Source organism: Arachis stenosperma, chromosome 7 (assembly GCF_014773155.1).
Source record: "Arachis stenosperma cultivar V10309 chromosome 7, arast.V10309.gnm1.PFL2, whole genome shotgun sequence".
In the NCBI taxonomy this organism is placed as follows: Eukaryota; Viridiplantae; Streptophyta; class Magnoliopsida; order Fabales; family Fabaceae; genus Arachis; species Arachis stenosperma.
Window position 1 is genome coordinate 30501871 of NC_080383.1, and position 22942 is coordinate 30524812.

A 22942-nucleotide genomic window follows, 5' to 3' on the forward strand; every position below is an offset into this window, starting at 1 on the left:
TAATTTTCGAAATTATTATTGAATTTAGTTTAATTATATTGATGTGGTGACAATGCTTTTTGTTTTCTGAATGAATGATTGAACAGTGCATATGTCTTTGGATCTTGTTGTTCATGAGTGTTAAAAATTGTTGGCTCTTGAAAGAATGATGAACAAAGAGAAATGTTATTGATGATCTGAAAAATCATGAAATTGATTCTTGAAGCAAGAAAAAGCAGTGAAAAAGAAGAAGCATTCGAAAAAAAAAAAAAAAAGGAGCTAAAAAGAGTATATAGAAAAAGAAGGAGCAGTAGAAAAAGCCAATAGCCCTTAAAACCAAAAGGCAAGGGTAAAAAGGATCCAAGGCTTTGAGCATCAATGGATAGGAGGGCCCAAGGAAATTAAATCCAGGCCTAAGCGGCTAAATCAAGCTGTCCCTAACCATGTGCTTGTGTCATGAAGGTCCAAGTGAAAAGCTTGAGACTGAGTGGTTAAAGTCGTGATCCAAAGCAAAAAGAGTGTGCTTAAGAGCTCTGGACACCACTAACTGGGGACTTTAGCAAAGCTAAGTCACAATCTGAAAAGGTTCACCCAGTTATGTGTCTGTGGCATTTATGTATCCGGTGGTAATACTGGAAAACAAAGTGCTTAGGGCCACAGCCAAGACTCATAAGTAGCTGTGTTCAAGAATCAACATGCTTAACTAGGAAAGTCAATAACACTATCTGAAATTCTAAGTTCCTAGAGATGCCAATCACTCTGAATTTCAAAGGAAAAAGTGAGATGCCAAAACTGTTCAGAGGCAAAAAGCTACAAGTCCCGCTCATGTAATTAAATTAATATTCATTAATATTTTGGACTTTATAGTATATTCTCTTCTTTTTATCCTATTTGATTTTCAGTTGCTTGGGGACAAGCAACAATTTAAGTTTGGTGTTGTGATGAGCGGATAATTTATACGCTTTTTGGCATAGTTTTTACATAGTTTTTAATGAGTTTAAGCTACTTTTAGGGATGTTTTCCTTAGTTTTATGTTAAATTCACATTTCTGGACTTTACTATGAGTTTGTGTGTTTTTCTGTGATTTCAGGTAAATTCTGACTGAAATTGAGGGATTTGAGCAAAACTCTGAAAAAGGCTGACAAAAGGACTGCTGATGCTGTTGGATTCTGACCTCCCTGCACTCGAAATGGATTTTCTGGAGCTACAAAACTCTAAATGGCGCGCTCTCAACGGCGTTGGAAAGTAGACATCCAGGGCTTTCCAGCAATATATAATAGTCCATACTTTATTCGAAGAATGACGACGCAACTTGGCGTTGAACGCCAAGTACACGCTCCTTTCTGGAGTTAAACGCCAGAAAAACGTCATGATCCGGAGTTGAACGCCCAAAACACATCATAACTCGAAATTCAACTCCAAGAGATGCCTCTACACGTGGATTGATCAAGCTCAGCCCAAGCACACACCAAGTGGGCCCCGGAAGTGGATTTATGCATCAATTACTTACTCATGTAAACCCTAGTAGCTAGTCTAGTATATATAGGACCTCTTACTATTGTATTAGACATCCGGGATTGTATTTTCTATCCTGTGATCACGTTTAGGGGGCTGGCCATTCGGCCATGCCTGGACCTCTTGCTTATGTATTTTCAACGGTGGAGTTTCTGCACACCATAGATTAAGGGTGTGGAGCTCTGCTGTACCTCAAAGATTAATGAAGTTCTATTTTCTTTTATTCAATTCCTCTTTTATTCTTATTCCAAGATATTCATTCGTACCCAAGAACATGATGAATGAGATGAGCTAATAACTCTCATCATCATTCTCACTTATGAACGCGCGTGATTGACAACCACTACCGTTCTACATGCAACAAGGCTTGAATGTGTATCTCTTAGATTCCTCAACAGAATCTTCGTGGTATAAGCTAGATGGATGGCGGCATTCATCTGGATCCGGAAAGTCCAACCTTGTCTGTGGTGTTCCGAGTAGGATCCTGGGAATCCGGAAAGTCTCACCTTGTCTGTGGTATTCCGAGTAGGATTCCGTTCATGAATGACTGTGACGTGCTTCAAACCTGTAACCTGCTGGGCGTCAGTGACAGACGCAAAAGAGGGATTCTATTCCAGTAGGGGAGGGAACCAACCGGTGATTGGCCGTACTGTGACAGAGTGCGTGAGCATTAGCTTTCACTGCGAGGATGGGATGTAGCTATCAACCATGGGTGATGCCTCCAGACTGGTTAGCTGTGCGAGTGACAGCCGCATAGGATATTTCCCCGTGAGGATTGAAAGTAGCCACAGCTGATGGTGAACCCCTATACAAAGCTTGCCATGGAAAGGAGTAAGAAGGATTGAGTAGAAGGAATAGGAGAGCAGGCGTCCTTGAGCTCTACAGCATCTCCATTCCGCTTATCTGAAATTCCTACCAATGAATCTGCATAAGTATTTCTATCCCTTTTTATTATTCCTTTTTATTTACAATCCAATAATCACAATTACCTTTTTAATCTGCCTAACTGAGATTTGCAAGGTGACCATAGCTTGCTTCATACCAACAATCTCTGTGGATTCGACCCTTACTCACGTAAGGTTATTACTTGGACGACCCAGTACACTTGCTGGTTAGTTGAACGGAGTTGTGAATTCCAATAAAGAAAACCTCACACAGGTGCTGCCCCTTAGAAGCCTTCATCTAAAAATAATTAGAACATGGCAGTGCCATAACAATAATTCCATACTAAAGCTCAAAAGATAGTGATCACAATTTCGTCCACCACAAGCTCTATGTAGGGTGTCACCGTTGTCAGTGGCTACTTCACATCCTCTCAGTGAAAACGTTCCTATGCTCTGTCACAGCACGGCTAATCATCTGTCGGTTCTCAATCAGGTTGGAATAGAATCCATTGATTCTTTTGCGTCTGTCACTAACGCCCAGCCCTCAGGAGTTTGAAGCACGTCACAGTCATTCAATCCCAGAATCCTACTCGGAATACCACAGACAAGGTTTAGACTTTCCGGATTCTCATGAATGCCGCCATCAATCCAGCTTATACCACGAAGATTCTGATTAGGGAAGCTAAGAGACATTCATTCAATCTGATGTAGAATGGAGGTGGTTGTCAGGCACACGTTCATGGGTTGAGGAAGGTGATGAGTGTCACGGATCATCACCTTCTTCACAATTAAGCGCGAATAAACATCTTAGATAAGAACAAGCGTGTTTGAATGGAAAACAAAGGAATTGTATTAAATCATCGAGACGCTGCAGAGCTCCTCACCCCCAACAATGGAGTTTAGAGACTCATGCCGTCAAAAGTATGTAATTCAGATCTGAAAAATGTCATGAGGTACAAGAAATGTCTGTAAAAGTTGTTTAAATAGTAAACTAGTAACCTAGGTTTACAGAAAATGAGTAAACTAAGATAATTGGTGCAGAAATCCACTTCTAGGGCCCACTTGGTGTGTGCTGGGGCTGAGATCAAAGCTATCCACGAGTAGAGGCCTTTATTGGCGTTAAACTCCAGGTTATGACGTGTTTTGGGCGTTCAACTCCAGATCAAGACGTTTTTCTGGCGTTTAACTCCAGACAGCAGCATGAACTTGGCGTTCAACGCCAAGTTACGTCGTCTATCCTTGCGCAAAGTATGAACTATTATATATTGCTGGAAAGCCCTGGATGTCTACTTTCCAACGCCGTTGAGAGCGCGCCAATTGGACTTCTGTAGCTCCAGAAAATCCATTTCGAGTGCAGGGAGGTCAGGATCCAACAGCATCAGCAGTCCTTTTTCAGCCTAAGTCAGATTTTTGCTCAGCTCCCTCAATTTCAGCCAGAAAATACCTGAAATCACAGAAAAATACACACACTTATAGTAAAATCCAGAAATATGATTTTTGCTTAAAAACTAATAAAATTCTATTAAAAACTAATTAAAACATACTAAAATCTACAAGAAATTACCCCCAAAAAGCGTATAAAATATCCGCTCATCAGATTGAAACAGAATTCCTTCAATTCTCAACACCCAAGACTCAAGACAAGTGTAAATGAAATTGAAAACAAGAAAACTAAGAGGAAGAGAATTCAATTCTCATTTCTCAAGACTCAAAATCTCAAAACAACTCAAAACCAAAAGCTTTCCAAAACTACCCAGCAAAACTCAAAGAAAAACTCCAAAAGGAAAGCTCCCCGAAAATTTAAATTCTAAGCTATTTATACACTTTCTTCAAATGATCTTCAATCCTTGAATTTTGGGCATTGGCCTTGATGGAATTGGGTTGATAGTAGCCTCCGTTGATTGCTCTTGGTGTTAGGAAGATATCCACTTGTGAACCGGGCCATGAACCATTTAAGCTTGAGTCAAAGCTTGAGACAAGCTTTGGCTCAAGCGTTTTTTAGCAGATTGCCTTTCTTTGCTTCCATCCACGTTTGGCTCAACGTTTGAGGTCAAACGTGAGCTCAAACATGGCTCCTTCATTGCATCTCTCTTGGCCAACGTTGGCTTATCCAAGGCTTCAAACAAAGTGCTCCTCCTTGCTAAAATGGCGCCAACGTTTGAGCTAAAGCTTGAGGCAAGCTTTAGCTCAAGCTTTTTGTCCTCCCTGGGTGAAATGTTGCAAGCTCTTCCTCACGTTTGAGCTAAAGCTTGAGGCAAGCTTTAGCTCAAGCTTTTTGTCCTCTCTTGCTCTTTGCCATTCCTTTTTTCTTCATCCTTCTTCAAAGCTCTTTTCACCTATCATCAATCAACCAAAAACATCAAAGCTATGCTATAATCATGAGAGTTTTTCTTCTTCTTAAAATTTAAGCAATTATAGCATAAAAACTCATGAAAATGCATCAATCCATCCATGGTTGATTGAATCAAAGGAAACATGAAATTCTACCCAAATGGCTTGCTTATGGCTCAAGAAAGTGCATAAAATCTATTGAAAACAAAGGAAAAGACTAGTGAAACTAGGCTAAGATGACTTGTCATCAACACCCATTAAACACTAAAACCCAAATAAAATAGTATTTAAAGTCCAAAAGATAATATATCTAAAATCCAAAAGATAATTATCTAAAGAACAAAAGATAATATCCAATTTTATTTTCATTTAATTCCAAATCAAATGTAATAATAACTTATTCAATTTAGCATTTAAAACAATAAATGAAATCACTATTATATAAGTTATTTAATTTAAAATAACATAATCTGTAATTATAATTAATATATGTATTGTCTATACACAAATTAAAAAATTAAAATAATTTTTTAACGGTGAATAAACTGAATATAATTAGACAAGGAATTCTTTGAAAGAGACTTGTATAATTAGTTTTCACATAATAAGTGTTATTATGTTGGTTATTTTCCAATAATAGCCATCACTCCTTTTTTCCAATTTAAAAATTTTTCCATACAAAAATTATGTTTAAATTGGGATTTTTAAATAAATTAAATATTTAGCCATATATATATATGGTGCAGACTCTAGACTCTGATGGCTTATTTTTTTTATAGCTAAAGTGACTAAGTGGGTTAAACTAAAAGAATATTAGCATATGGCTTATTGAGCAGAAAGACTGAAAGATTTATTTGACTTTGCTGACTCCAGTAACTTTGGTAATCATTCAAAGTAAAAAAGTTAGATAATTAATTAAGACCATCATCTTTAATAGTTAATCAAATTAAGAAGAAGGGTTAATTAGAAATTTTAAAAAGCTACCCAAAAAACCTAAATGACCAAAAAATTCTCGACATTTGAGTTTGAAAGGTTTGCCGTGAATGGTGACCATGACCTAGGGTTCATGTTGGAGTCAACTTGAACCATTGTTGAGGGTGAGTTCTTAACGGTTGATTTCATGAGTAAGTTCCCGTGTTGTTTCAGGAGAGAATTTTGGGTTCTAGCTAACAATCGTATTATGGTTTGGGCGTATTCGGTACATACAGTAGCAGATTCAACCACTACTGTCCCGTTCTAGGTCCGCAACCAAGCACCGTGACAAAAGTGGTTGACGACATCTAAGCCTCCTCCAATTTGCGGTTCTGTATCTCCTTGTTATTTGGATGCAATCTGTACAGCAGCATATGCAAGCATTCATCCTCATTAATTTTTTGATATATTAATTAAGTATTTTCACAATTTTCTAATTCTATCCAAATGTAACATTTTTTTAACATATCAAAAAATGCTACTAAAAGAGTTTGATTTTCACATATTTTCTTATAAACTAAATTAAAACTTATTGTTTGTGAAATACAATGAAAAACAGTAATATAAAGATTTTCTTTTTATAAATCAATATTTTAAAAAAAATTAATAATAAAAATAAATTATTCTTAAATTAAGATAATAAAATATATATTTTATAAAATTTGTAAAATTAATAATAATTAACTTTTTTATTTTATTATTTTACTAATTTTTTTATTTTAAAATGTTCAAATTTTCTTATATATAAAAAATTTCATTATTTCCAAAAAAAATTACAACGAAAGATAAATTAGTGTTTTTTGTAATTGAATCCAATTTTACTTATAATTAATATAAGAAAATTTTGTACTAACACGGATTTTTTAAGTTTTTCAATTCAAATCTTAAAGAACTATTTTCATTTTTTAAAATTTTACGATTAACGGAATCTATCAATCTAATCCTAAAATAAATAAAAAAAACCCTTTATTTTTTTTCTCTACATTGACCTCTACACCTTAATTTTTCATTTATTTCTAAAAATTAGATTTATTCTTTGTCTAACCTATTTTCGGATATTCAACCATTTTTTAAAACAAGTATTTTTGTCCACTCATACTTTAGCCGATCCATGTCACAATCATTTTTTTAAGTCAAAATTACTCCACTATCTTTACAGTAAACCTCACAAATTTACGGCGTTCAACACTAAGGCAGTGTTTAGTGGAGAGACAGATATTGAAAGACTAAAATTGAGAGACAGAGACTGAAATAAGTTTTAGTATTCTATTTGGTGCCAAGTGAAAGACAAAAATTGAAACAAGAATAAAACTCTAATTTAATTTACACAAAAGACAAAATTAAAATTAATTAATTAAAATGAGAGTATTTTAGGTATAAAATGTTATTAAAGTTTCAGTCTCTATTTCTAAAAATATCAGTCCCCTGTGTCCCTACATTTTGGAGGCACTGAAATACTGAAATTTTGAATAAAGAGACAGAAATTTTAGTATCAATCTTTGAGCTAACAAACATGATACTGTGTCTTAGTCTCTTAATCTCTGTCCCAGTACTACAAAATAAACGCTATTTAAAAGATCCTTTTGTTACATAGTTGATACACTCAAATAAGATTTACCACTTACCACATGTTAACATGTCATTGACCAGTCAAATATTAGTCACACTTACTTAGCCGCCTAAAATCAAAAAACTCACCTATAATATATATGTGAAGCAAATTACATTTTTACACTGTATTATTATAAAAGTATGTAGGTTTGATCCCAAAAAAAATATATGTCGATTATATATACTCTAGGATGAATTCTAATATTTATAATTACGGTGGTTATTATATGCATATTGTTAAAACTAAAGTTGCAATTTTTAATATTTTGGTACCACTTTTTTAATAATATTTTTTTAGTTAATATTTAATTTGGTCTTTTGATTTGTGCGCGAACTTCAATTTAATCTTTAAAGTTTCAATTGCTTTTATTTAGTTTACAAATTTTATAAACTTGACTTATAATAATTTTTTGAGATAATTTTTGACACACAAATATTAATTGAATGTTAATATAGACTGTCAGATACTATGGTGGAATTTGTAAAATAATATCATTTTAATTTTGGTGCTCAAATAACTCAAAAATAATGATAAAACACTTACTTTAGAAGAAAAAGTTTTAATAAACACCACTTACAAAATTATTTTTGACTATTTGAGTGTCAAAATAAAAATAATATCATTTTATAGAGTACAACGTAGTATCTTACTGCCTATATCTATTAACATCTGTAGGTCGGAAATTATTCTAAAGACTAATAAGAGATACATTCGTAAAGTTTGAGGACTAATAATATTACTTCAATATTTCTTAAAAAATATTGCCAAACAATAAAAAATATTAATATAATTTTAATAATACTTTTTGAAACATCAAAATTCAAAAGACATCCTAAATATTTTGAGTAAATTTGTCAATATTTAAAATTTTTATGAATAAAATAATAAGTTACTCAAATAAAAAAAATAACTATCATAATTTTAATTATTATCATTGTCCAAAATAGAAAGAAAAAGTAATTGCGGTGACTAAATAAACGACAACATAAAGGATGAGAGAAAGTCTGACACGAAGTCCATAAAACTATAACCACGTGTACTTATTTCCGCACAACACTTAGATAGCATAAGCATACTAGAAGCAGGTCTCATAGTATGGGTGATGTTTGATAATGCATTGGAAAAGAGAGAACAAATAGAGAAGTGCGTTTGACTTTTTTAAATGTTTTATTTGTATGTTTGGCAAATTTTTACTTCTATTAATCAAGTGAGATTTTTTTTATTAACCTTACTTTTTAGTTTTTTATTAAAAAGATATCGATAGCCATTAGCTTGATGATTTTAGAGTAGTTCTTTCTAATTTTTCGTAATTTTTTGTTTTAAAATTTTTTTCATTAAAATTATTCAAATTTATTTTAATTACTAGAAAGGTGAATATTTTAATTTTTTTTATTATTTTTAGTATTTTTTTATATTTTAATTTTTATATTTTTTTTTCATATAATATATATTATTTTTATAGAATTTTTATTGTTTTTATCTGTATGAGTTTTTTTTTCTATTTTTTTATGTACTCTATTTTTGTTTGTTATAAAAAAAATTATTTTTTATTTGATTTTATAAAATTTGTAATTATAATTATTACATGTTACTGATGGTTTATCAGTGGCTAAGAGAGGGGGTTGAATCTTAGCCCCTTTTTCGCTTAGTAGCACTTGTTGTCTTTTAGAACACTTGAGGAGATATTTTTGTTTTTGTCTCGTGCCTAGTCAAGAGACTTTTTCTTTTTGTCTCGTAAGCAGTCAGGAGCAACAGAATCAGAAATAGAGTAGAAGAGAAAGAAAATCACACCAAGATGTATCCTGGTTCAGCTGCTAACTGCAATGCAGCCTACATCCAGTCTCCATCACAACAATGATGGAATTTTACTATAATCATGATTACATACACCAATTCTCCTTAGGAACTACCCTTCCTATCTGGGACAAGTCCAGAATCTAGCCCCAATCCTGAATTTGACTTGGTCACCTACCAAGCTTTCAACTGCTAAGTGCTAACCCAACTTGCAAGGAGATTCCCACAGAATCATGAAACACAACATAGATGTACAAAAGACCTCTAAGGACATCTATGGCTTTTTCTTTTAATTTTGTGCACTCTGCCTTTTTTTACTCTATGTCTTTTTCTTACAAACCTCACTGTTTGTCTTTTTCCATGAGACTGACAAAATTAAACTGAAAAATACAAAATGAAGAACATTGAAGGAGAAGAACTTCTGTTAGTTTAGGTAGTTATGTGAACACTGTGCTTTCACTCTTTTCCTTACTTCAAGCCCTGTCTGTTCTCCCTTATTTATAGAAGGAAAAGCCTCCACGGTTGAAACTGTTGGACCAAGCTAAACTTCTTCTTCTTCATGCAAAATCGGTTCGGCCAGAGAGAGAGTACCGGTTCGGCCAGAGAGAGAGAGTAGAGGAAATCGAATGTAAAACCCAACATGCAATTACCTCTGTGTCTTCCCTTGTCACCAATATTCATCAATCCGGGCCTTCCATCTTGACTTGCACTCCAAGAAGAATTCCTAGCCCTTGATGCGTTCTTGATGATGATAGCTCTATCTGCTCTAACTTCTGCCTCTTCCATCACGTAGCTACTATAGCTACCTCCTGTGGTGGTTGATCAAAAGCAGAGACGAGCCATGCCTCCAAGGATCTTCTTCCTCTGACCGAATGGATCTTCTTCCATTTTAGGTTATGGAGAGCTTAAGCTTACTTCACCACATCTTACCTTTTGTGGTAAAGATCTTAGCCACTCCATACCTCAGATTTTCTTTTTCTTGATGCCATCAGCATAATAGCTCTTTGCTTGTGCCTAGCTTCATCACTTCATTCTCTGATAGCTTGTTTCTTCATTTTTCTTTCTGACAGAGAAGTGACCGAAAGTTTGAGAGAGAAGAGAGAGTAGAAAGAAACGCATTCAATGGATTTGAACAAATAAATTAAAATGAATTAATTTTACTTTCCTCTTGTTTTGAGTGGCATGGATCATCATTAAGTTGCCATCAAATCAATTTCTCTTTCTCTTTCATAGTCCCAATGTCTGCATTAACTCCTCTTAATAAAAATTTGAATTCCATCAAGTAAGGGGTGTGAAATCCGTTAGAAGCATGCAGCAGTTTAAGAAAAATGGATTTCATCCTGTTAAATGAGTAAAGAAAAATATTGTGCCCCATTTTCTTTTCTTTGATGTCGGACCAAGCTAGTGGATCTTTTCTTTAAAGTTGATTTGGGCTAATAATTAAATTTGGCCCAATAAGAGTAATAATAATTCAGCCACAACATTTAACATTTTTATAACTAAGGCTGATTCTCTTTCAACATCTTGGGCTTTTTTTTGGCCTAATAGTAAAATCTGCACAGCAAAATTATTTAATTAACACATATGAACCAAAATCAAATTAATAATTTTGCAATTAATTATATTAATAATGTTTAGTCATCACTAATTTAATTTAGAGTTTTCCAAACTCATCAGTTACATTTATTATCAAAATTTTGTATAATATAAATTAATCCTATAAAAAAGGACAAAATAAATAAAAAAATTAATTATAAGTAATAATAAAATCATAAATAATGAAAATTTATAATTTAAAATAATGCTAAATTAAAGAGTACTAATAGTACTAAAAAGATAATAAAATATTTTTTTATTTGACATTATAAAATTTATAATACTCTCTTTCATATTTTTACTTTTTATTATATTTATTTTATTTATATGATAAATAATGTTTATGTTATTTTTGTTAATGTTCTAATTTTTCATATATATTGTTATTTTTTGCAATTCTTATTTTTTTTTTGTTCATATTAATTTTTTTTATCATTTATTGTTTTTTATGTCTAATATTTTTGTTTTGGTTAAAATTTTTTATTTTTATTCTGTTATGTAATATTTATAATTATAATGCTCATATATTATGTTTTATTATAATTTTTTATAATATAGATTATGATCCTATTTAAAAGATAAATTAAATAAAAAATTATTCATAGATAATAAAATATATTTTTTATTTTTAATATAAAATATATTTTGTTAACTTTCATATGTTACTTTAATTTAGTAAATAAATATTAATTTTATTATAAAATTAATTAATAATATTAAAATATCTAAATTAAGATGATAGAATAATATAAAAAAATATTTAAATTGATGTCTTTTTATTAATTTTTCATCTAAAAATAACTTTAAATAGTACAATTTAAACAATATTTATTTTACTATCATTTATTTTGATATAAAAATTGTCAAACATAAATTCCGTTACAAACTTATTTTTCATCAAAATCAATTTTATACAAACTTTCATTTACAAACTGTAATCCAAACACACACTATATCTCATTTTATAATTACTTATACAAATTTGGTTTAAATAATTTTGGATTGGATATTGTAAAATTAAAAGCAAAAAAGGATTAAATCAACGAGAATAGGAACAATTTTTTTTTCGTCGGATAACAAAAATCATTTGTACTACTAATCACTTTTTCTGAAGGAAAAAATTGGGTTATGTAGCAAACTTATGCCGAATTAATCGCTGATTAGACTAGTATCCCTCTCAAATTATATCTTGGGTCTTTCTGACATAAATGAACTATCAGTAATTAACTAATGAACATAAACAGGGCTCCAAGATTTCACACAAAGTAAAATCAAAATCTCATGAGTTAAATATAGAATCCTTTCTAGTGTGTGCAGTGTAAGATCTAAAAAAAATAAAATCAAAATTAAGATATAAGCATAGAGTTAGGCCCCCCAAAAAAGCATAAAGATACCTTTGTTCAATCTTATAGCTTGAAGAGTGAAAAACTATACAAAATCATCAAAAAGAAAGAAGAAAAAAAAAAGCATAATCCAACATAACCTATATACATGACTTCCTAAAATGCTATAGTGCCATTAGCATTGCCTTCTAATATGATATACTATAGCACAAAAATATACCATGACTTCCGTTTAAAAAGATCCATTCAAAAAACATAGGATGGAAAGTTAGAACTTAGAAGCCATGACATGTTAGCAGATGCAATGGTCAACAGTAGTGAAATGCCATCCTGAAAACTAATAGTTTTTCAGTTATCTAACGTTTAAATAGTCAAATTGGTCCCTCAGATTTCACTCGCCAGTTAAACTAATCTTCTAAATTTCCACGGAATCAAATTGATTCTCCAAATTTACCAAAGTCAACCACATTCGTCATTGTCTAAAGTGATATAAGAAACCAACGTGATTTGCATTGAGAAATTTGAAAAACCAATTTGATTTAGTGAAATTTAAAAGACCAATTTGTCCATTTACTCATCACCTATAGTTATAAAGTGAGAGAAATGTTTTTTTTTTTCAAGTTGCAAAAAACAATGCGCTCCTTTCTCTCATTATAACAGTAGACAATTATAGATAACTGACTTATCAAAATAGCATTTCTCCATCAAAAAAATCATTGACAAGAAAACATCAAAATAGTCAATGTACTCAAAAAGGGACTGACTTCGCTATTCAGCATTTATTCTTGGTGCAGCGAGTCAATTTCCAGTTGGTCTTTTCCGACTTAGATTTCTTGTTCTTGGGTAGGAATGCTTCATCATCTGATTCATCACTGTCATCGTGCTTCTTCTTACCGCGTTTCTTCTCGGCTCCTCCACAAATCACAATTTTGCTCTCATCTTTCTCCTCTACAGGCGCAGATGTCTCCTTGGGCTTCCATATGAACAGAGATCTGAATAACAAACCAGACTCAGAACACCATGGTTTTACAGCTTTTTTTCACACATTATTGGTAACACTAATGATCTATCATTAACAGAATATCAGATCAAGTTATGTATGTACCATGTCAGAATTGATTATAGTATCACCAGTTTCAATGTTCATAATAATTTATGGTCCTAAAAGCACTTGTCAAAGACCAGTTATAAGGGTCTATTTGGTTTCTATTTTCATTTTCAATATTTTCTGCTTCCATAATTTTGTTAAAAAGTGAAACTCATTTTATTTCCTGTTTTAGCTTTATTTTTTCCAGAAAATCCTGAAAACAGAAAATACTATAAATAAAAATAGAAAATAAAAACAAAAACCAAACATGCTCTTTCAAATCATAGAAGGCCTTCAAAATTTTCTATTTGGATATGGAAAATCTCAACAGCAAAGGTAACATGAAGTTTGTCATGGATAAAATGGAGGGAAAAAAAATCACAAGCATCATTATCCAGTTCTCTAGGACTGATTAAAAAGAAAATTCGAACCTTGAACTTCCAGATGCTAGGATATCATCGCGTGGGTGTAACTTATTCACTGGAGTGATGGTTGTGATGTTTGGATCCATGACTTCAGCTACCAATTGTCCGGTACTGGTATCTATAAAATCAATGGGATGTAAGGCAGCTCCATTATAGTTCTCGCTTATATAACGACCAATGACAGCAAGCGATTCCGATGGATCCTGCAATTACACACATGCCATTGCCCATTGTCCCTAAGCAACTTAAAAAATAAAACATTATAAACAACTAACACAAACTTTAACTTTAAAATAATAATACCTTTGGATCCCATTCAGCTTTAAAAGGGGTCAAGTAACGATTGAAATCATTACTGTGAACAATTTCTCGGCTGGGGGAGTCCATATTTCCAAAGATTGAATCCCAAATACGAAGACGGTTGTCTTGTGATGTGGTAAGAATTTTGCACCCAGACACTGGAGAGAAATAGGCTGAGTTGACTACACCGCCGTGCTTAAGTTCATATATGGATGATTTTGGTTCTATTCGACGAATATCCCAAATACGAGCCTAAAAAGAGAGGCCATTACATGTTTTAAATACTAGTATATATACAGTGAGCACCGAGCATCAGATTTACATTTTTTAACCGAATAACTTTTGTATGGACAAGAGTAAGGACTCACAAAATGATCATTTCCACAACTCAATAGGAGGTCTGGCTGAACTGGGTTGCAATGGAGACCAACTACCTTTCGACCTTTTTTATGGATCAAAATTGCATCACTAGTCTTGTGGTTAGAGCGAGTGTCAACCCTGTAAATGCCACAGGTGGCTACGGATTAAAGACACATAGCTACAGATTAAAAGGAAACAAAATTTTTTTCCCTATTCAAGAAAAATAATGACATGATAATACAAAAAGAAAACTTTCATATTAGGAACAAATTCAGGCTCTGGTGGATGCAAATATCGAGTACTTTATTATTTACCTTACGAATAAGCCATAACATAAGCTTACCATGTGTGATGTACGCATTAATTACTTTGTTATTAAGTGATACTAATGCCTAACAAGAATGGATATCTCTTCATAAAATTAAAAACTTTAGGAAATAAAATACCAACCCAGGTTACTTACATGTGAAGAAAGCCAAAGCTATCGGCAGCAAGCACAAGACCCTTTTCAAAGTTAATATCCATGCCATAGAGCATTTTCCAAGTGTTTGGACCCTAAACAAAACATTATAAAAAAACGTTGTAAATAGACAAGAAAAACTTTAGGGAAACTTCAATGAATGGCAATTCCCTAACTTTTTTTCTATTTTCTACCACTCTTTTTTCTTGCCAAAACTACCCAGAAGTAAAATTAAAGTAAAACAACTTGCTACAAGCCTACAACCATTCCAATTAAAAGCAGAAAATTAAAGCAGGCCAAAACAAAAACCCACACATTGAGCACATCATAGTCAAGAAGTTAAACCAGACATATCAGAAATGAAAAATGTTACCTGCCATCCATCAGGGTTCAGGTTCAATGGACAGGATGATATTCCAGTCTCCATGTCAGAATAACTAATTGTTCCATCCGAGGATGCAGAATAGACCATGCAATCATTTCTAGGATCAAACCTACGAAATTTTCCATATTGAGAATCAGATTCTGAGTTCACAGATACAAATAAATGCAACTTACTTCATGTTTTGATAAAGCAACTTACTTCATGTTATTCAGAATACAAGAATGTATGTTACCATAGACCATCCTCTCATGTACTTTCTGAAAATCCCAAACTCCAAGTTGTCCTTTCTTTAGGGTCAAAGAAGGAAAAGCACAATCAGTGGTGTTAAACGAAGGCAAACTGGAAACTAATCTGGACTAACATAATGAGAATGTAATTTATTATAATTACCTTATCTCCAGATAAAAGGATGTTATTTTTTGTCGGGTGGAACTCCAAACAAGTTACACGTCTACTGTGATATCTAATAACGGCACAATTCACTTGATCTGGGATCACATATTTGGGCTTGATCTATTGCATAATGCATATAACGAAGAAAATCTTGTAAGATACAGCTGTGCCATATAAATAACCATAACAATGAAAACACATTCATGTAAAATTATTAGCAAAACCCAATGATTCATCTCAACCATGTAAACTTCATAGAATCCTACAATGGCTAACTAAGCAGATGAACTTAACACTAATAGCTTAGAAGCAAGTAAACTGAAAAAGGCTAAGCCTAAAAGTACAAAATCTACTTGGTTAATTAATTAGGCTGTGCATGGGGTAAATGCCATTATACCATCAAATCAATGGCTTAAAAAATAAATTACAATACCACTGCATAGACAGGCAAAAGAGTAAGGCGCTTAGAAAACTCCTAGTTGTTTTGCTATTTGGTTAGAGGAACTCTTATCCTCTATCTTCTATGATTCTTCCATTTGTCTCAATGAAATTCTTCTTATCAAAAAAGAAAAAACAAAAAAAAGCTCAGACTTACCGAAGGAACAGAAGGTTTTAGCTGGCGTTCAAACACATACTCCAATGGTTTACGTGTCTTTTTGCGAGGTGCCGGAATAACTCCATACTCAGTGGTCACCCGATGAGGGCAAGTCAAAGTGGTATGTCCTCCAATTCAAAAGATCACAGCAAATGAAGAACATTAACAAAGAAGTACCAATAAATTAGAGAAATTAACAAGTTGTTATCATGCCAGAGTGGAAATGGAAACAATGTCACAAAAACGAGCATCCCACAATAAATGGATATTTAGGGGGAAAACATTCTTAAACGATCAAAGCTTTTAAGATTTAACATAAAATATCCTCTACATATATGAATACCTCAATGCTCACTCATACTCATTGAAGTATATGGTAGCAGTGGCATACATGTTATACTCCTGATGATGTCACTAAGTAAAACAAATACTTTTCTTGATTAAAACTTAAAAACAACAGCGAAAAATAGAACCCCCTCTCCTCTCTCGATGAAAAAAAAAAGGGCATTTTGATGCATTTTGGTAATCACTATCAGTTTAAGCATTCCATGACCATATTCACTATCACTATAACTAAATTTTAGTATTAAAGTGTTAAACTTTTTAAAGAAATTAAAACAAAGGAGTCCTATATAGAACAACAATACAAAGCAATGAGCAGAATATAACAGTTAGTTAGTTAGTTACTTACTTACCAGGCATTTTACAGAGAAAGCAAGGCTTCATAGGGCAATCAATATAAGTAGCACCCTTGAACCCCGCTTCATGTCCAGGCTTCTTACACACCTATAAAAACAATCAACATTGACTTTTTTGTTTTTAACCAAAACAGCAACGAACATCATGAACTTAAAAAAACTAAATAATATAAAACTTCAACCTTGCAAACTTTTTTGAGAGTGATAGTGATCGGTGCTTTCCCTTTCCTCTTACAATCCAAACCCACTTCCAACCTCTCCGCGTTCCCATTCCCAGCAACATTAACATCATTGTCCTCCTCCTCCTCCTCTTCTTCTTCTTGAAGTGATTCTGGCCCTTCCTCTTCTTCTTCTGAGGAACTGTGTTCAGTGTCGGAGTCCCTCTCAATGATGACCTTCGGGAAGAAAGCTTTTCTAGTTATGGGTGCCATTGGCGGTTGAGAAAAAAGGAGCAACCTTTTCTTTCTGTTGTTTGGGGGGAAAACAGAGTTGTAGAGAGTACGATACAGAATAAGCGAAAGAGAATGAAAGGTTTTTGAGCCTTTTGAGGGAAGACACGGAGGGTGGACTTTGACGACTTGGTTTTGTTGGTTTTGGAGTAACGCACGTCACGCTTTATTTAAATTACGGAAATGCCCCAAGGATTCTTGTCTTCCATTTCTTCCTTCACCTCTGTAAGGACAAATTCGGAAACTACGCCGTTGTTTAGTTGAAAGGGAAACTTCAATAAAGTATTACTTGTTTCTTTGGAACTACCGGTACTGTTATTTTAAATAAATAAAATAAATATAAAAAATATGGATAGACCAAAAAAAATTATAATTTTTCAGTTTTATTTCTTTTTATTGGTGATGCAAACGAAATAATTATGAAAATACTTTATTATTATCTGAATTAATTATTTTTTGAATTAATTATTTTTTGTTGTTAATGGTTTGAATTAATCTTAATTTATTTATTTTTTGAGTTAATTTTTGACTTATTATTTATTGTAATTAATTTTTTAAGTTTATTATTATCTAAATTAATTATTTTTTGAGTTAATTAATTTATATTTTTTATTTATTAGTTTAAAAATTATTAAATTTAAATATTTAAAATTATATATTAATTTTTAAACAATTTTTTTTTAATTTAAAATTTAAGTTTATAATCGGATTTATCATCGGTTAAATCCGACGATAATTATTAATTTGATTATTAATTAATAATATATTACCGTCGAATTTATTTGGAGAAAAATCTAACAGTAAAATCACAAGTAAAATTTTTTTTATGGTAATTAGCGGCGGGCAAAAAAATTCGCCGGTAAATAATTACCAACGAGATTTATACCATCATATTTATTTTGACAGTAATTCCGATAGTAATTAAATATATTGCCGGCGAATATTTTTGATAAATTCACTGGTAAATCCAATAGTACTCAATGTTTTTCTTGTAGTGAATTACCACACTTTGATTTGAACATCAAATCGTCGTCATTAAAATAATAAAATTAAAAATATAAAAGTTTAAAGGTTTAACCAGAATTGAACGAAAGTTAAACTGAATATAATAAAACAATATATTTATATATAAAATATATATTTTTTTAGAAAAATTTGATTTTTTTTATTATTTAAATCAGTTAACTGTTAAAAATTTACACCAATTCGATTAATTAATAGGTTTTTTTACCGTTTTTTTTACTAGTCCATTATCAATTGATTTTTAGTTAACCCAATTAAACCGGTCAATTTCACTCGATTCTCATAATCACGTTGTGAACGTTGTTAATACACCCTATAGGATATGTAGGATAATCCCATAGAACATGAAGCAACATTCTTCTTTTCCATGACATCTTGGACAATTATCTTCATCTATGAAAGCTAACTAAAGGTTCTAAGCATGGTTCTAAAAATCGAACCGGACCGGCCAGTTTAATCGGATTAATTGAAAATCGGTCATTTAGTCGGTCCGAGTAAGATCAGAAACTGCCTGGTAAAAAATTGATAAAAAACTGATCGAACGACGGTTAACCAGTGAACCGGGAGAACCGTTCGGTTTTTTAGCGATTTTTGGTTTGAAACTTAAACTGCTAAACGGCGTCGTTTTGGAGGTTAAAAAAAAAGAAAGGCTAAACGCCTAAACAACGAAGCCCTAATCTCAGTCTCACCCAGAACTCCAGAAGTGAGAAGCCAAAAGAGAAATCACCCACGGACCACGATCGAGCAGCCCCTCTTCGCCACCGCATCCCACCGCCATCGCCACCGCATCCCACAGCCACAGCAGCGATGGCGTTGACCACGGCAACCACCACGGCATCCCTTCTCCCTTCTCCCTTCTCCCTCACTCTCATCAGTCTCACTCACCCAAATCCCTAACCCACTACGGCGCTACTTCCCTCTCTCTCTCAGCCAGGCGCCAGCAGCCCCTCTCTCTCTCAGCCAGGCGCCAGCAACCCCTCTCTCTCTCAGCCAACAGCAGTCACCACCTCCTTGTCTCTCTCTCAGCTAACAACAGCAGTCTCCGGCGACCCATCGTCCGACAACCTAACCACCATTCTTACCTTCCCTCTTCTCTTCTCGCCTCTCCTCTTCCCTTCGAACGCTTCTACCCCCCACTCAGCTCCCGTCACTGCCATAGAGAGAAGCTGAATCTCTCTACCCTGCATTGTTCCGCCGCTCGCGCCACTCTCTGCGCCGCCGCGAGCTCAGTCGGCCACCACCAACTCTGGGCGGCACTACTTCTGCTCTTCTTCTCCTTTCCATTTTCCAGTCTGTCTCTGCTACATTTCAGGTCCCCTGCCTCATCCCTGCTTCCTACTCTGTTTCTTTACTTTCTTTTATTAATTCTGTTATTAATTTTAGTTAGATTGCTGATTAATTCTGTTTGTTAGAATAGATAGATATATATGCTATTAGGTAGTTAGGTTGTGGTTAGAGGATTCTAGGCCTGATAATTGCTCCGTTCTTAATTATTCAACATGGCTTAATACTGCTTGTTTGCTGAATGATGTTGGTGTGATCATTACTGTGCTGTTTCTGTTTCATGTGACCTGATTCTACCTGCTGCCCTACTGAACTCTACTTGTAAAATTAAGTTTGATGCTGCCTCTGTACATGCAATCCATGCTTTTCTCATGTTAATTGCAATTTTTGGATTCATGTGCTTATATTTTGCTACTACTTGCTACCCAAATTTCTAGAAATTGCTCTCTTTTTAAACTTGCTACTTAAGAGTTGAACGTGGTACTTTTCAAATTCTTAATATCACTGTATTTCTCTTCCTTAATGATCTATGAAGTTGTTTAGTTATAAACTTTGATATTTGAAATTGTTTGTGAACATCTAATATTAAGTTATGGATAATTTATTATGTGAAATTTTAAATTTTATTAAGTTTAAAATTATTGAATTTATATATTTAAAATTATTTTTAGATTTTTTAATAATTTTATTTAATATTTAATTAAACCAGTTAAACTCTGATTGAACTCCGATCAAACTAGTAAACCATTAAACCAGTAACTTTACCGATTTATTGACCGGTTCGAATCTCGCAACCTTAGTTGTAAGGCGTTGAGGAAGTTTAGTCTCCCAAATCTACTTGTAAAGTGTTCTTTTTCTCCATTTTCTATAATTTTGCGTCACATGCTGATCTAATAGATAAATTACATAAAAATATTATGTATGCATAAAAAATTAACTATCAAATTAATTACTATAAATTTATATATAGTAACTATTAGAATTTTAATATGTAATTTATATTTTAATGTATATTCTATATTAATATATAGATAATTTCAGTATACACTTGATTGGAAATTATACAACTAGTAGCCAACTAATAGAGTTACATCTTCACCATCTAATTCCACTTTTTTTTTCTTAGTTTATCTTTTGTCTTTTACGCCAAACCTTTGTGTATAATTTGTTTTTTCAGTGCTCTACTTCATCTTTTGCATGCACCATTTTCTTTAATTATATATATATATTTTTTTAAAAAATTTAACCACTTATATTTTAACATATTTATCATTTTATCCTCGTTTACTATATTAGAATATATGAAAATTTTAAAAGGAAAGGTCGAATAATGAACAACATTTATCGATTAAATACACAACATAGCTTTTAATTAAAAGATAGGAATGGAATTGTGAATTGTTTTGTATATGTCTTTGTGCGTGTAGATTAGTGTCATACTATACAAGTGTTGACTATTGATAATAGATATAATTAGAAACCAACTATTTATTGATAATATTATTATTGAAATTTTATTTTTAACTTGTATTATTATTCAAGCGAACATATAAAACACATACTAAAAACATCCAAAACTTCACTAACAAAATCATCAAAAGTAAAATAAACTATCCAGTGATAATTCTATTAGAAGTTATGATACTTGGACAATATGTTTGGAATTAAAGTTATAGCATTTTAATAAGTGTGTGCGAAGAAAAAGGAATAAAGAAAATTTATTTTAAGAGAAAAAAAAACTGAATTGGTTTTGAAATTGAATTATTTTGTTTGGCTTTGCTTTGGACATTCAGTTTGTAACTAAAATAGCGTAACCAATTATTTTGTTTTGTAACTATGGCTTAAGAATGAATAACATTGTGCTATAATGGAAAAGATTTTATGAAAAGCGTATGATTTCCAAATTAAATTTATCTTTATTTTTCTATAGGCAACAAGCCAACAATTATCTGAGGATATCAGAGAATTGGTTCATCATATTTGAATGAAAAGCAACAGCATTTCACATGCATGTTTGTTGATTCTAATAGACTATAGCAATATGAATATGCATAATAAAGCTCACATCTCATGAGATTATATACTCATGTATCTTGTGGGTGAATGTAACCTTCTAACTCATAGATATCAAATTCTTAGCTGGTTGGGGGGATTCTGATTATGTATGAGAGGAGGATCCATTCCCAACCAATAAGTCTGAAGGTCTGATCCCTTTTAATTTTACACTTTATTTATATTTAGTATGTTATCATTACTATATTTTTGAGCTATTGCAATATGTACTACACTTAAAAAATATTAGCCGACATTTTGTAAGTGTTCTCTTTGATCAATTAGGTGAAGAATAGGATATTGAGATACAAAATTCTTTTTGATAGATAAAATATAGATAAAGTTATTATATTTTGCAATACTAAATTAGTGTATTTTGTGTCTTTACTATAAAAAAGAATGGACACAGAGACATTGGACAAAGACACAATTTATTTTTTTTTTCATTTATTATTATCATTATTAATTTTTTATAATTATATTTTTTCATTCTATTTTTCTTTTTAAATTTTGTATAAAGAAAAAATAAAGATAAATTAGACTTTTTATTATTTATTCTACCTTATATTCAGTTTATCATCAAATAAAATAAAAAAATATTAATTTTTGTGTTTCTAATTTTTGTAGTGTCTCAATATCCTATTTTATCCTATACTCAAAACTACTCAGAACAAGCACAACTTTAAAGAATAAATTAAAAAATGTATAAATAGACAATATTTATAGTATTCATATATTACACTTTATAAGAGTTGCTTTAAAATTTTTAATAAGCTTCTTACCATAAATATTGTCTAAAATAAATCAATATATTTCTACTAAAATTTCAATTTTTTCTCCAAATATTAAAAAAAAAAATATTTTTCCTCTTTAACTTAAAAAAATAATCACAAAATACATTCATCACCTTCATAACCACTTTACTAATATTTCAAAATCAAAACCCTATAACTAACTCTAACTCCAATTAAATGGAAATGAATCCTTCAACCACCAAACGACTTTGTTCTCTTGCAACTTGTCAAGAAGCTTTTCAAGGGAATCTCTTTACTTTTGAACCTCACGCACCTTCTTCTGCATGGGCGACACTACAAACAAGAGATACGACCGTGCCAAAATAAGAGGCACAACGGTTCGGACATGGAACTGAGGTTTCGGGGTAGGGTTATATTTTGGGATAGGGTTATGATATAATTTAAGTAGATATGATGATGAACAAACGGAATGGTGGATTAGTATAAGTTGAAAACCTAGAAAACTAAATTTTGTCACTGAAATTGAGAAATTTTGCTGCAAAAATTTTTAAACTGTTTGGACAGCAACTTAAAACGAAAATTGGGAATAATCTGGACATGATTTTTAAACCAACCCATTTTTTTAACAACTTTCTATAAGTCAAGATTAT

The 22942-nt window shown here is 32.2% G+C and overlaps 1 protein-coding gene across 1 annotated transcript; it reads right to left on the reverse strand.

The window, feature by feature from the left end:
* Positions 1 to 12062: 12062 nt before the first annotated feature.
* LOC130941745 (protein DAMAGED DNA-BINDING 2) lies at positions 12063 to 17266 on the reverse strand. The gene is made up of 11 exons (XM_057870323.1): positions 16912 to 17266; positions 16727 to 16817; positions 16032 to 16159; positions 15434 to 15556; positions 15242 to 15330; positions 15032 to 15152; positions 14662 to 14753; positions 14207 to 14336; positions 13842 to 14090; positions 13545 to 13741; positions 12063 to 13018 (listed from the first exon to the last, which is right to left on the reverse strand). Exons 1-11 carry the CDS (start codon positions 17158 to 17160, stop codon positions 12799 to 12801), a joined length of 1689 nt encoding a protein of 562 aa, XP_057726306.1. The 5' UTR covers positions 17161 to 17266; the 3' UTR covers positions 12063 to 12798.
* Positions 17267 to 22942: the final 5676 nt, after the last annotated feature.